General features: G+C 38.0%; 1 protein-coding gene across 1 annotated transcript in view; it reads left to right on the top strand.

Annotated features, from left to right (window-relative positions):
* Positions 1–13098, top strand: part of LOC117933260 (protein ENHANCED DISEASE RESISTANCE 2-like) — an 89022-nt gene that overhangs the window by 52871 nt on the left and 23053 nt on the right. The window contains exons 10-17 of the mRNA XM_034854646.1: positions 131–226; positions 2884–2948; positions 3044–3115; positions 3238–3393; positions 10027–10241; positions 10315–10354; positions 10460–10614; positions 10730–10831. Of these exons, the coding sequence (XP_034710537.1) occupies positions 131–226; positions 2884–2948; positions 3044–3115; positions 3238–3393; positions 10027–10241; positions 10315–10354; positions 10460–10614; positions 10730–10831 (901 nt within the window). The remainder of the gene's footprint in view (positions 1–130; positions 227–2883; positions 2949–3043; positions 3116–3237; positions 3394–10026; positions 10242–10314; positions 10355–10459; positions 10615–10729; positions 10832–13098) is intronic.

Below are 13098 nucleotides of genomic sequence, written 5' to 3'. Positions count from 1 at the left end.
CCTCTTAGTCACTTGAACAAGGTTACTATTGGATTCTAACACCTCCAAATTTTTGTGATTAGCTAAAACCTATGATTTCTTTTATATGTGTGCACTTTTTCATGTCATTAACTTTTCATGTTGCGAGTAGGTGGGATTGCAGTTTCCAATATGGCAGCCTAGTGGAGGAGGTAGATGGACATACAGCTATTCTCTATCATAGGCTTCAGCTGGACTGGTTCCCTATGTAATATTCTCTCAAGTTAAATCTCTTTATTTATGCTTCATAATGTTACAGAATCTAGTAATTGTATGAATGCATACAAAATTTCGTTGTTTTTTCTGTATCAACATTGTTAAAACATGACACTTTTGTGCAAATTCAGATTTAAAGCTTTTACTTTGCCTCTCTCTAGTTTGCATGTAATTGCACTTTAGATTCATAATTGAGTCTTTTGATTTATCTTATAACCCTCATATGCGAGAAAATTCAATTATCATTGATCACCACAGTTGGGCATCACAGCTTGTAGTCATGCATGGAGGCCATATATACACTAAATTTGGACTCGGACTATTACAGTAGTTGGGCCCTACAGGTCCAACAATGCAGTTCAAAAAGCCAAGTCTTGACTTTCTCATGGCCAGGTATGATGCAACTTAGCATGGATGGTTATCCCTCAGGTGGATTCTGAACACCACCCCTGATCCCAACTACATTGAAGTCTATTATTGTGGTTGCCTGGGGAGATCTCCTGATAAATCCTCCTCAAAGTTTCTGAGGCATGGAGGTCTGAGGATTCAACTCCTTCCTGGTATGGTAACAAGGCCTGGGGTTTTACACGAACCTGTTGTACCTTAGTGGTGGACGTAGCCCCTTTGGTCGAGGGATAATTTGGATGGATAGTGGGTTTTTAAATCATGGTTAGAGGTTGATTGGGGAAGTTGCAGCACTTGGCTGGAAGTTTGGGAGCTGTTAACCTCACCACTTCACTCATTTTCATACCCTATTACTTGATATGTTGCTTGCCAAGTTTGCATCATGTGCTCCTCTATCACAAGATCTGCACATGGCATTGCTCACCATTAACTGGCTTTCAGTACTGTGGACTGACCTCTTGAAAGTAGTTTTCAGTTATAGGAGCTCCTGGGGGGTGGGGACTAGATATGTATGCAATGGATGTGTGCAACAAAGGGGGAAAAAGAACAAATTCCTCATTCATTGTAAGCAACCTTGGGCTCATGTTAGATATTCTTAGTTACATACCATTTTAGCAAAAGGGACAAAGTAGGAAGAAAATGAAAATTAGGTTATGTTGCCCAATTTCTGGGGATTAAAAGAATCTGATATAGACACAGGTCAACACCCAACACTCGTACTCAAGTTCATGTTGAAACAGATTGACACCTGTTGACTGGGAGTATCTCTGGGACAGATTGGCACCTGTAGACCAGGAGTATCTCCACATGTCCAAGCCTCCTGATTAGTTTGTTCATGAAGGTTTTAAACCAAATTTCAGCAGAGATGAGGAAAATTTAGAAGATTCTGGACAGCGCTACTTTTTTCCTTCTAGTTAAGATGCTTAAATAACTTATACAAGGGTGACCCACAAAGTAGAAAAAGAGATGATTACTGACTAGAAACTGTTCTTGAATCACAAAGTTCAAACTAGAAAAAGAACACAATCTTAATGTATTCTTTGTTTGAATGGGCTGGATGATCCTTAGGAGGTGGAAGTGTTTTTTGATATATCTAATTGATGTTTTTAATAGTACCTCAGCCGTAAAGAGTCTCTTCTCCCCTCTTTGTTTGGCCTTTTGGTCTTTGTATACATCTCTTATACATGGGTTGCACCCTACCTTTTGGCACTTATTGTATAAAACTTTACTTGTCAAGGGGGAAAATAGAATCTCAACCAGGGCTTGCATGTAATGCATTTTCTAACTAGAAAACACTTGATACCGTGAGAGTCTTGACCAGATAATATTTGAGGGAACAACTGCACATATGGACAATAGATCTTAACCAGACTTGGTTGCACTTTGTTGGAGGTATGGGCTGATCAGATTGGTGAAAAAAAGCAAGTTGGGGTCTTGTAAGCTGGTTAACTGTACTGTGTTGGGGTTTGGTTTTGGTTTTGGATGAGAATTGGGCTGGTTTGGGAGATGATCAGGCCAAATATTGATCCTTAGTGGCATAGTGGTAGTGATGGTGGCAGCAGTGTAGATCAAAGGTGGTGGTAGTAGTAGTGAGATAGCTGTCCCCTCTCATACTCAACTATGAGGTTTTGAGAATAACACCATTCACATGTTTTGAAACCTAAGATAGTAGGATTTTAAACCCCACCACCTGAAAAATGTTCCAAACAAGGCAATTTTGTTTTTCCTAAGAAAAAGGACTTCTCAAATTCCATTTTAACATGAGATGTTTCTCCAACTTTATAATCCAAGTGGACTTGAAGGGTCAAAATTACTTATTTATTTTCACCTTACTAGAAGAACATTTCTAGTCTTTAGAAGGAATCTTTCTTTTGTTACTGTTTGGAACATTATGGTAGATAACATGAGAAAGAAGCCTCAGAAAGGTGTCCTGCATGTTGGTTTTGGAATGTGGAGCTACCCATTTTTAACTTGAAAAGTTAACTGTCCAAATAGTCTTTCCTTTGGAGGTTCTGCAAGGGAGTATAGCCTTCTCAATAATTCTTTTGAGCTCTTAAATGAGATAAGATGTTGGACTTTCCCCCCTTATTTTTCTTGTTTGCTCATGTATGTGCTACATTATTTTGTCTTCTATTTTTATTAATAAAATTCTCTTGTTTACAAATTGGAAAAAAAAAAAAGAAATGACGGCCTTCACTAAAGAATAATATGCTGTTTTTTTTCTACTAATGCTTACTGTTGCAGGTTTGTGTGGCCTCGTGACCTTTGCTATGTGCGTTATTGGTGTCGAAATGATGATGGAAGTTATGGTAAATGGTTTGCTTGTCCAGTTGTTTATTTTCCCTTGTTCTTGTCCTTCTCTTTTTCATTTGGAAACATCCAAGTTATTTTTGTTTTTGTGCAGTTGTGTTATTTTGTTCTAGGGAGCACGAGAACTGTGGTCCACAACCAGGATTTGTGCGTGCCCATCTTGAAAGTAAAGGCTAAATCTTTTTTGTTTTACACTGAGAATTCAAGGGATTAACACTGATTTAGATCGGTAGTTTGTTTAATTCATGCTAGGCCATCTCACTGACACTATGTGATCTGTTTTCTCAGGTGGGGGATTCATCATTTCCCCTCTAAAACCTCGAAATGGGAGGCCCAGAACACAGGTTCAGCATCTTATGCAAATTGATCTGAAAGGATGGGGCGCTAGTTATATTTCATCATTTCAGCAACATTGTCTCCTTCAGATGTTAAATAGTGTTGCTGGTAAATTTTTTTCTACTTTCTTTTCTCTCAAACTTCTAATTTTACACTTGTTAGAATTTGGAGGGCAATGTTGCAGATTTGTATTAATTTGAGAATCTGAAGGCCTTTGTGCTTCAAAACCACTCTTTTGCCTAAATTTCTTTGAACAAGATAATTTGATAAGGGTATTATTGGAACAATATAAGTATACAAAGAAGTGCTCTTGGCTTCATATAATAGTATATATACTTTTAGCAGGATATTTTACAGAAAGAATTATTCATGCTTAGGTTAAAATAACTTAAAATATTTGAACAATTTCTGATTGGACCAATGAGTGCCATAGCTGGAGGCCTCGTCATCGTTCCCATTTTCGTTCTTCAGATTCAAAATCGTCTAAGGGGGAGAAAGGAAAGGGAAGGTGGATGTTGGGCCCAACGGCGGGAAGCAACGTCGGGCCAACAAAACCAGACGCCCTTAAAGCTCATTCTGATTGGGCCCAATTTGGGGAGAAAGTTCTTGGGCCCATAGCGGGTCCAGCCCAAGAAGGATCCTCTAGTGGTGGCCCAAATGCATCTTCGTCTTCAAAGCTCCTACGACCAGGTTTCACTGCAAATAAAATAATGTCGAAAGGTCATCCTCAAGAGTCGTCGAAGCCAAAAGGATCCTCAGTCTCCGTCAGGCGCAGAGCAAGAAGTTGGTCGCCGAGATTAAAGGAGGCGTCTTCTACCCCGAAGCGTAACTTAGAAGGAGGGGGCTCACCGGAGGCAGATCAAGACACTTTTCGGGGCAAATCTCGCTCCAGTAAGAGCGATCTTTCTCCTGGTTTAGAAACTTTCAAAGCTTTTACCGGCGAGACGGAGGGAGAAGAGGGGATTTTGCATTGCAAATTGGTCAATAAGGTGCGTCCTCCTTTCTTAGTTGTATCCGAGTAGGATCTTCCTTTGGTTGGGGCTTTTGAGCCAAAATTTCTTCCCGAATCCTCTGTTTCTTTGGTTCATCCTTCTCGTTGTCAGCCTTTTTCTTCGATTCCGTTAGAGTCAAGCTTTGCCGTTCAACGTGGGTCTTTTTTTACCTCTCCTGTTGTGAATATTAGCCGTCGTGGTGGTGCGTCTTGTTCTGAAGGTGTGGTGTTTCCCCTAGAAACTTCTAGCCAAAAATTTAAAGACCGGCCTTTCATTAGGGAAACTCTCAGCAACCCTGAGGAGCGTGGTGTCTCAAGTGAGGCTTCGTTCCTAGAGCTAGAACCTTCCACCCTCCCGTTGGAAGGTTTTCAGGTTGAGGGACTTACGCCTGGGAAGATGGTCAAGGTTCAGTCGGTTTTGGAGAGTTTGAGGATTAGAATTGTCAGGGATAATGAAAAAGGTGTGGAAGGAGAGAACAAGAGTGCTCTCTCTGCGAACAAGGTTTATTCCAGAAGAAAGAGGAAAAATGACTCTGGAATTCGAGGAGAGGATTAGTACTGGGTGCTGGTTGTGTCGGGTTGTTTTTGTTTTCATGAAGATCTTAAGTTGGAATACAAGAGGTTTAGGATCTAGGAAGAAAAGGAGGACTATGAGAAGGTTTTTAAGTACTCAAAACCCAGATGTGGTGATGCTTCAGGAAACAAAGCGAGAAATTTGGGATAGGAGGTCAGTGAGTAGTGTTTGGAAAGGTAGAAGTCTGGATTGGGCTGCTCTTCCTGTTTGTGGGGCGTCGGGGGGGATTGTGATTTTGTGGGATTCAATTAAGCTCAAGTGTATAGAGAAAGTGTTAGAATCTTTCTTTGTAACTGTAAAATTGAACTCTGATGAGGAAGGGTCTTTTTGGTTAATCTCAGTGTATGGCCCGAATAAGCCTTTGTGGAGGAAGGACTTTTGGTTGGAGCTTCAAGACCTGTATGGTCTGACTTTCCCAAGGTGGTGCATAGGAGGGGATTTTAATGTGATCAGGAGGATATTTGAGAAGATGGGTGACTCTAGGTTAACAGTCAACATGAGGTGTTTTGTTGGATCCCCCCCTAACGAATGCGGCTTTTACATGGTCAAACATGCAAGTCAATCCTATTTGTAAGAGGTTGGATAGGTTTTTGTTCTCTTCTGAGTGGGATTCTTTTTTCTCTCAAAGTATTCAAGAGACCCTTCCTAGATGGACCTCTGATCATAGCCCAATTTGTTTGGAAACTAATCCTTTAAAATGGGGACCGACTCCTTTTAGGTTTGAGAATATGTGGTTGCTCCATCCTGAGTTTAAAGAGAAGTTTAGAGATTGGTGGCAAGAGTGTACGGTTGAAGGTTGGGAAGGTCACAAGTTTATGAGGAAACTAAAGTTTATTAAATCAAAGTTGAAAGAGTGGAATATAGTGGCCTTTGGAGATTTAAGAGAGAGGAAAAAACACATTCTTTCGGACTTAGGCAGAATTGATCTAACTGAACAGGAAGGGAATTTAAATCTTGATCTAGTTTCGGAAAGGACCTTAAGAAGGAAGGAGCTAAAGGATTTGTTATTAAAGGAAGAGGTTCAATGGAGACAAAAATCTAGGGTTAAGTGGATTAAAGAAGGGGACTGCAACTCTTAAGTTTTTTCACAGAGTGGCCATTGGAAGAAGAAGCAGGAAGTTCATCAAGTCTTTGATTTCTGAGAGGGGGGAGACTTTAAGTAACATTGAGGTTATTTCTGAGGAGATTGTAAATTTCTTTGGGAATCTTTATTCCAAACCTGAAGGTGACTCTTAGAGGATTGAAGGGATTGATTGGGCCCCTATTTCTGGAGAGAGTGCAATTTGGTTGGATAGACCGTTTTCTGAAGAGGAGGTTCGAATGACAGTTTTCCAATTGAATAAGGAAAAGGCCCCTGGCCCTGATGGCTTTACTATAGCAGTTTATCAAGAGTGTTGGGATGTGATAAAAGAGGATCTTATGAGGGTGTTTCTTGAGTTCCACAATAAGGGGGTAATAAATCAAAGTACAAATGCGACTTTCATTGCTATGGTGCCTAAGAAAAGCCAAACTTTTAAAAACTCTGATTTTAGACCTATTAGCTTGGTTACAAGTTTATATAAGATAATTGCTAAGGTCTTATCAGGGCGTTTACGCAAAGTTCTACATGAAACAATCTTTGGCTCTCAAGGAGCCTTTGTGGAAGGGAGACAAATTTTGGATGCTGTATTGATAGCCAATGAAGTAGTGGATGAGAAAAGAAGGTCACGGGAGGAAGGGGTAGTCTTCAAAATTGATTTTGAGAAGACCTATGATCATGTGGATTGGGGCTTTTTAGATCATGTGCTTCAAAGGAAGGGGTTCAGCCAGAAATGGAGATCTTGGATGAGGGGCTGTTTGTCTTCATCTAGCTTTGCAATCCTAGTTAATGGGAATGCAAAGGGTTGGGTTAAGGCCTTTAGAGGTTTGAGACAGGGCTCCTTTCATTTTTACTCTAGTAGTAGATGTTCTAAGTAGGTTGATGATTAGAGCAAAGGAAACTGGGATAACTGAGGGTTTCTTTGTGGGGAGTGATAGGACTAGAGTGTCTTTGTTACAGTTTGCTGATGATACCCCTTTTTTCTCTAAAGCCTCCTTGGACCATCTTCAAAAACTCAAGATTATCCTTTTGGTTTTTGGGCGAGTATCTGGTTTAAAAATCAACTTAGAAAAAAGCACCATTTTAGGTATTAACACTAGGCAGGAGCTATTGTCTAGTTTGGCTTTGGTTTTGGATTGCAGAGTGTCAGAGTGACCATTGTCTTATTTAGGCCTTCCTTTGGGAGGGAATCCTAAGACAATAGGCTTTTGGGATTCAGTGGTTGAGAGAATTTCGAGGAGGCTGGATAGGTGGAAAAAGGCCTATTTGTCTTTGGGAGGGAGGATTACTTTAATTCAATCTTGTCTGTCTCACATCCCTAGCTACTTCCTCTCCCTCTTTAAAATCCCAGTATAAATAGCTTCAAAGATTGATAAGACGCAAAGGGATTTTCTTTGGTTTGGGGCGGGGGAAGGGAAGAAAGATCACCTTATCAGATGGGAGGTTGTTAGTAGACTAAAGGAAATGGGAGGTTTAGGCTTTGGGAAGACTTCTATGAGAAATATTGCTCTCTTAGGGAAATGGCTTTGGAGGTTCCCTAGAGAAAGGAGCGGTCTTTGGCATAAGGTTATTGCGAGTATATATGGGACACATCCTAATGGATGGGACGCCAACACGGTGGTTAGATGGTCACACAGATGTCCTTGGAAGGCTATTGCTCAAGTTTTCCAGGAGTTCTCCCCTTTTATCCGTCTAGTGGTGGGCAATGGGGAGAGAATTCGGTTTTAGGAAGATCTTTGGTGGGGAAACCAAACTTTGTGCTCTCAATTTGCTGATCTTTACAGAGTTATTTTTGTGAAAAACCTCATTGTCTCAAATGTCCTTGGCAATTCCTTACCACTGTCTTGGAATTTTAACTTTCGCCGTAATCTAACGGATTCAGAAATTGATCTCCTTCAGAGATTAATGTCCTCCTTTAATTTTGTGTTTTTTTCCTCTTCTTCATCAGATTCGAGAGCGTGGTCTTTGTCTTCGTCAGGCTTGTTTTCAGTGAAATCTTTTTTCTTGCCCTTGTCAAAAGTTTCAAATCCTTTAATGTTCCTTCCGGCCAAGTTTTTATGGAGCTCAAAAGTCCCTTCAAAGGTTAAGGCCCTCGCTTGGTTAGTAGCACATGGGAAGGTAAACACTAATGACAAGTTGCAATTGAGAAGACCCTACAAAGCCCTCTGTCCTCAATGGTGCATTCTTTGCAAAGGAAATGGAGAGTCGATTGACCACCTTTTTCTTCATTGTCCCGTTACCATTGGACTTTGGCACAGGTTGTTCAATCTAGTAGGGTTGGTTTGGGTTCCTCCAAGGAGCTTTAAGGACATGCTGGTTATTACTTTTAAAGGCTTGGGGAACTCATTAAGAGGCAAGACACTTTGGCAAATTGCTTGCCTTACTTTGATTTGGATGGTGTGGCAAGAAAGAAACAATAGGATCTTTGAGGATAAAGGGAGAACGGAAGAGATGGTTTGGGATCTGATTCGGTTTTATTCTTCTCTATGGGCTTCTTGCATTGAAGCTTTTAGAGGAGTTCCTCTAAACATTCTACAACTCAATTGGATTGGGTTTGCATTTCAAAAGTTTGAAGTTTGTTGGGGTTTCTCTTTGTTCTTAGAGTTCTATTGTTGGGAGTTTTTTCCCTTGTTCAATTTGTGTAGGAAGGACCTCTCATCCTTCCCTTGGTTTTTTTCTCTTTCTATTGTCTCTTTTTTCTTTCCTGTATTTGTTCTTTATTAATATAATCTTCTTCGTTTCTGATAAAAAAAAAAAAAAAATGGTAACATTATGTCCTTTTTCTTTATCTAATAAAATTTGGAAAGGTTATTATTAGAAGAGACATGAGCATATCTAGAGGTCCTCTTGGCTCTATATAAGAAATATATATTTCCATGAAGAGCTAGAGGACAAATGGAGATCCATGGAGGTTATTTAGGATTTGGTTCACTTTTCCTCCCTCTATTTTTATTATTGATTGTTTTCCAGGTACTCTTTAGAACATTTTACTGCTGGATTGGAAATATATTTGGTACTCCAAAATATCACATGTAAGGACTATACTTAATTGGTCACATCCTCCAGTAGGTTTGATAAAGTTAAATTTTGATGGGTATTCCTTGGGTAATCTTGATAAATTAGGTGTAGGAGGTGTGATAAGAGATCATTTGGGTACCGTACTTTGGACTTACTCTAAACCTATTGGGATGGATTCAGCTATTGAGGCAAAGTTGTTAGCATTATTAGAGGGCTGGTTGCAAGTTAAAGCTTGTGGGTTTATCTAACCTAAATGTGCAGGGAGATTCATCTGTTGAGGCTCTTGGAAGTTTGAAACTTAGCCCATAAAATTTAGATATTTCTAGTGATGTGGCATACTTGTTCTTTTAGGTTCTTCGTTGAGCTATTCAAACTGTACTCTAGTTAGGTAAGCAGGGAGTAAAACATTTAGTTTCGTGTTAAGAGACATTTTTTCTCCTTGAGTATATAGAGCATTTTGTAGAGTGTACATTACTTTTCATGTCTGTAATTTGTGTTTTTTGCTCAGCTAGTTTTTCTACTTTCTGTTCAGCAATTGTACATCTTGGAGGGGATTATCGTCCTTTGTATATATTGTTCAATGTAACAAGTGTTTTTTGTTTGTTTGTGTGTGTTTGCACATTACATCTTGGATGGATTTTTCATCCTTCTGTGCATTTATCATTCAACGCAATGAATATTGCTTTTGTGTGTGTGTGTGTGTGTGTGTTTTCATGAAGATATTCTACTACAAGGGAAAAGAGTGCTTATGCTTTGGTGCAAAGATGCTAAAATCTTGCAAACAACTTTGGAAGGCAATATCTGTATCCATTTTTCTGTCATGTTATTTGATATTTTCTTTTGAAATTTTATAATCTTTTTCTAGGATTTTTTTTATCCAGTCTACTTTATAGATTTAGACACTGATAATACAGAATTTATGTCAATAGAGTTAACAGCAGAAGAAAGAAATATAAGAGCTTGTAACTTTCTTCTTTATTTTCAAAAAGAATTTCATTCCTGCTTTATTTTTTGTTTTATTCTGAACGAACTTTTTTAATTTGTCTACTTCATTGAATCCTTGTTTATATTTTATGATAGGACTGCGTGAGTGGTTTTCTCAGACGGATAAAAGGAATGCTCTACCAAGAATTCCTGTTATGGTCAATATGGCCTCAACTTCTTTTACTTCAAAGAAGAATCAGAAGCCACAGGAGTCTTCTGATCAATCAAATGCTACAGGTAGGAACTCAATGATGATGGATGAATACTCTGATGAAGATGAAGAATTTCAAGTACCTGAGACAGAGCAAGAGGTTTGTACTACACACCTGCTCTTATGTTTTATGCACATACCTTCTCTAAACATGAATTTTGCACATTATTCAGGCATACTCAATGAGTCTTCAGAATGAAGTCAAGGGAACAGGTACTGCCTTGTATCTATGTTTTTCTTATGACATTTGATGCTGGATCCTTATGTCTGATATATCAAATGGAACTTTACAATCATTATGTTCATCATGAATTGAAGCCATGGAAGAAGAACCCCCAGATAAAATTGATGTCTCATGTTTTTCGGGCAATCTACGACGTGATGACCGTGATAAGGGTCGTGACTGCTGGACGATATCTGATGGGAACAACTTTAGAGTTCGTAGCAAGCATTTTTGTTATGACAAAATGAAGGTTCTCTGGTCCTCTGCTTGTTTCCTTTTGTTAGTATTTCTTGAATTTTCTTGATCAACATCTTATGACCTTATTAGGCCTGCTTTAATGACAATCTTCCAACATGTATTTGAAGATTCCTGCAGGGAAACATCTTATGGATCTTGTTGCTGTTGATTGGTTCAAAGACTCAAAACGGATTGACCATGTTGCTAGGCGACAAGGCTGTGCAGCACAAGTACTATATTCTATTCTTTTCCGACTTATATGCACTTATTTTATTGATAGTGAATCAAAGTCAATTACTTATTTCTATAATACTTTTTTCTCTAAACCTCTAAAACCCTTTGTTAAGAATGCAGCATCTGTGGTATTAGAAAAATATGAAAATCCTCTTCCTCCTTGCCAATGCTATCTTTTCCATCTACTAGGTGATACCTTTTATCCTAAAGCTCAGTTTGTTGGTACTGCTCTGGTTTGTCAGATTGCTGCTTAGTATTTGATTATTAATTCATATACCATCATTTAGAAAAGCAAGCATAATACCATTTTAGAACTTCTCTTTCCTGTCCTAATGATTAGCATGCACACTGTCCACAATATAATCATTAACACCTTAGTCTTCTTCAGCATCATCGTGACTGTCATCATCACCCTTATAGTATCTAGAGGTACTTATTCTACATGCATTTGCTCATTGTGTTACCGTCTGTGGTTCCATAATTCCTTACCTAGTTTCTTGTTTATTGTTGGTTTTGAGTTTTGAAATCGAGTAGACATAGAAGATTATAAACAAAGAATAGTTGCTTTGTTTGATTCCTTGGGTTTTCTTCGCATCTGAAATTTTGAAAAGATGAAAAATATAGAATAAGTTTCTCATGTATACCACTTTGTGCAAAGATTAATCATTATGAACTATGTCCAACGTTTAAAAAATTGGGAAATATCATGGATATTTCCTGGAAATTTTGTGCTTAGGTCATCACTGACATGACAAATGGAAAAAAAACACTGACCAACTGTCTTTCGTTCATTTTTCGTTAGTTTTTGCCCTTTTTTTTTGGCTAATTTCAGTATTTTTCGAGTTTTTTTGCCGATACTTTCGACATTATCCGAATTGTTTCCAATTTTCTGCCAATAATATACTGCATTGCGCTCCTAATGATTTTGCGCATCCGTCAGTCAATGTGTTGCTTCCTCTCCCAGGCTTAGTCAACGGGGGCTCCTTCTCTCCCCTTAATTCTTGCCTACTCCTTAGATTTAAAATTGGGTTTTGAACCTAAGATGACAAGGATGAAATGAGCCTTGCCTAACCACTGGATCGTCTTTATTGTTTGTAATAAGGGTACACAAATATATAAGCATATAGATATCCATGGCAAAAACAAAATTTTAAAATAAAATTTTGATAAATTAATTAATTTTAATTACTTTCTAATTGATTGTTAAAACATAGAAATTATCATGATAATTTTCTTAACAAGTATTTCTGTATATCTTTTATGTATTAATTAAATATAAGAGAAATATAAATATTCTAAAATAAATCATATATGTATCGTTATTTCTTTTATATCCTTGAATACATTTAAATTAAATAGATCGTTATTTTAGTATTAAATATGTTTTCAATTTTGATATGTTATTATCAAATATTAAAAACTTTATTGTACATATATTACTTTCTTCAATAAAACAACTTTAATATGCATATTATTCCTTATTTTATCATTTCTTAAAAACACTTTTAACAATTCTATGGGTTTTGATCAATTTCCATCCCACCAAAATTTTTTATGAAAATTTCCTTAGATGTTTCTTGATATATTCAGATATTTCCGTAAAAACCGATATTTTTATCCTTCACTATCTCTATAGAGAAGATTGTTATAGAGAAAATTGTGAAGGGCATATATTTGCTCTTATTGATGATAGTTTAATATGCAGTTCTTTGTTTTGAAAATTGATTGCTTTTGTAATGGCAGTAGTTCTGCTAATATTTTTTTTCCTTCTTAACATGTGAGTCTGTATATAATTATCCTTAATATACAGAACTTTCTTATATGTTCAAAGGCTTGTTGAACATGAATTCTACAAACAAGATAGTTCTATGTACTTTCTATTGTTGACATCCAATTTCATACTAGCAATGGACCTATGACGATAAGCACTGTGACTATTATGATATGCATGACTAAATGATATGCGGAACTTGTTTCATTATTATCTCCACCCTTGTGGTTGTGTCATCAATTATTGATGCTGCAAGGAGGTAATTACCATCCACTTACTGCTGGAAATATTCCTCACTACCCTGTCAAGGGCCAACACCATTCCTACTGCTCTGACAATGCAGAGAGGACACCTACTATCTAGTACCCATATTAGGAGCTTTTACATCATGAGGTCAATGGGGGGGCTATCTTGAGTACCCTCACATGCTAAGGCGGGTCACTTCCCTTCGTCTCCTGGTTGGCTTTGAACCCTTTGCACTCTATCAAGACA

This window comes from Vitis riparia, chromosome 2, assembly GCF_004353265.1.
Source record: "Vitis riparia cultivar Riparia Gloire de Montpellier isolate 1030 chromosome 2, EGFV_Vit.rip_1.0, whole genome shotgun sequence".
Classification (NCBI taxonomy): domain Eukaryota; kingdom Viridiplantae; phylum Streptophyta; class Magnoliopsida; order Vitales; family Vitaceae; genus Vitis; species Vitis riparia.
This window is presented reverse-complemented; position numbering and strand designations above follow the sequence as displayed.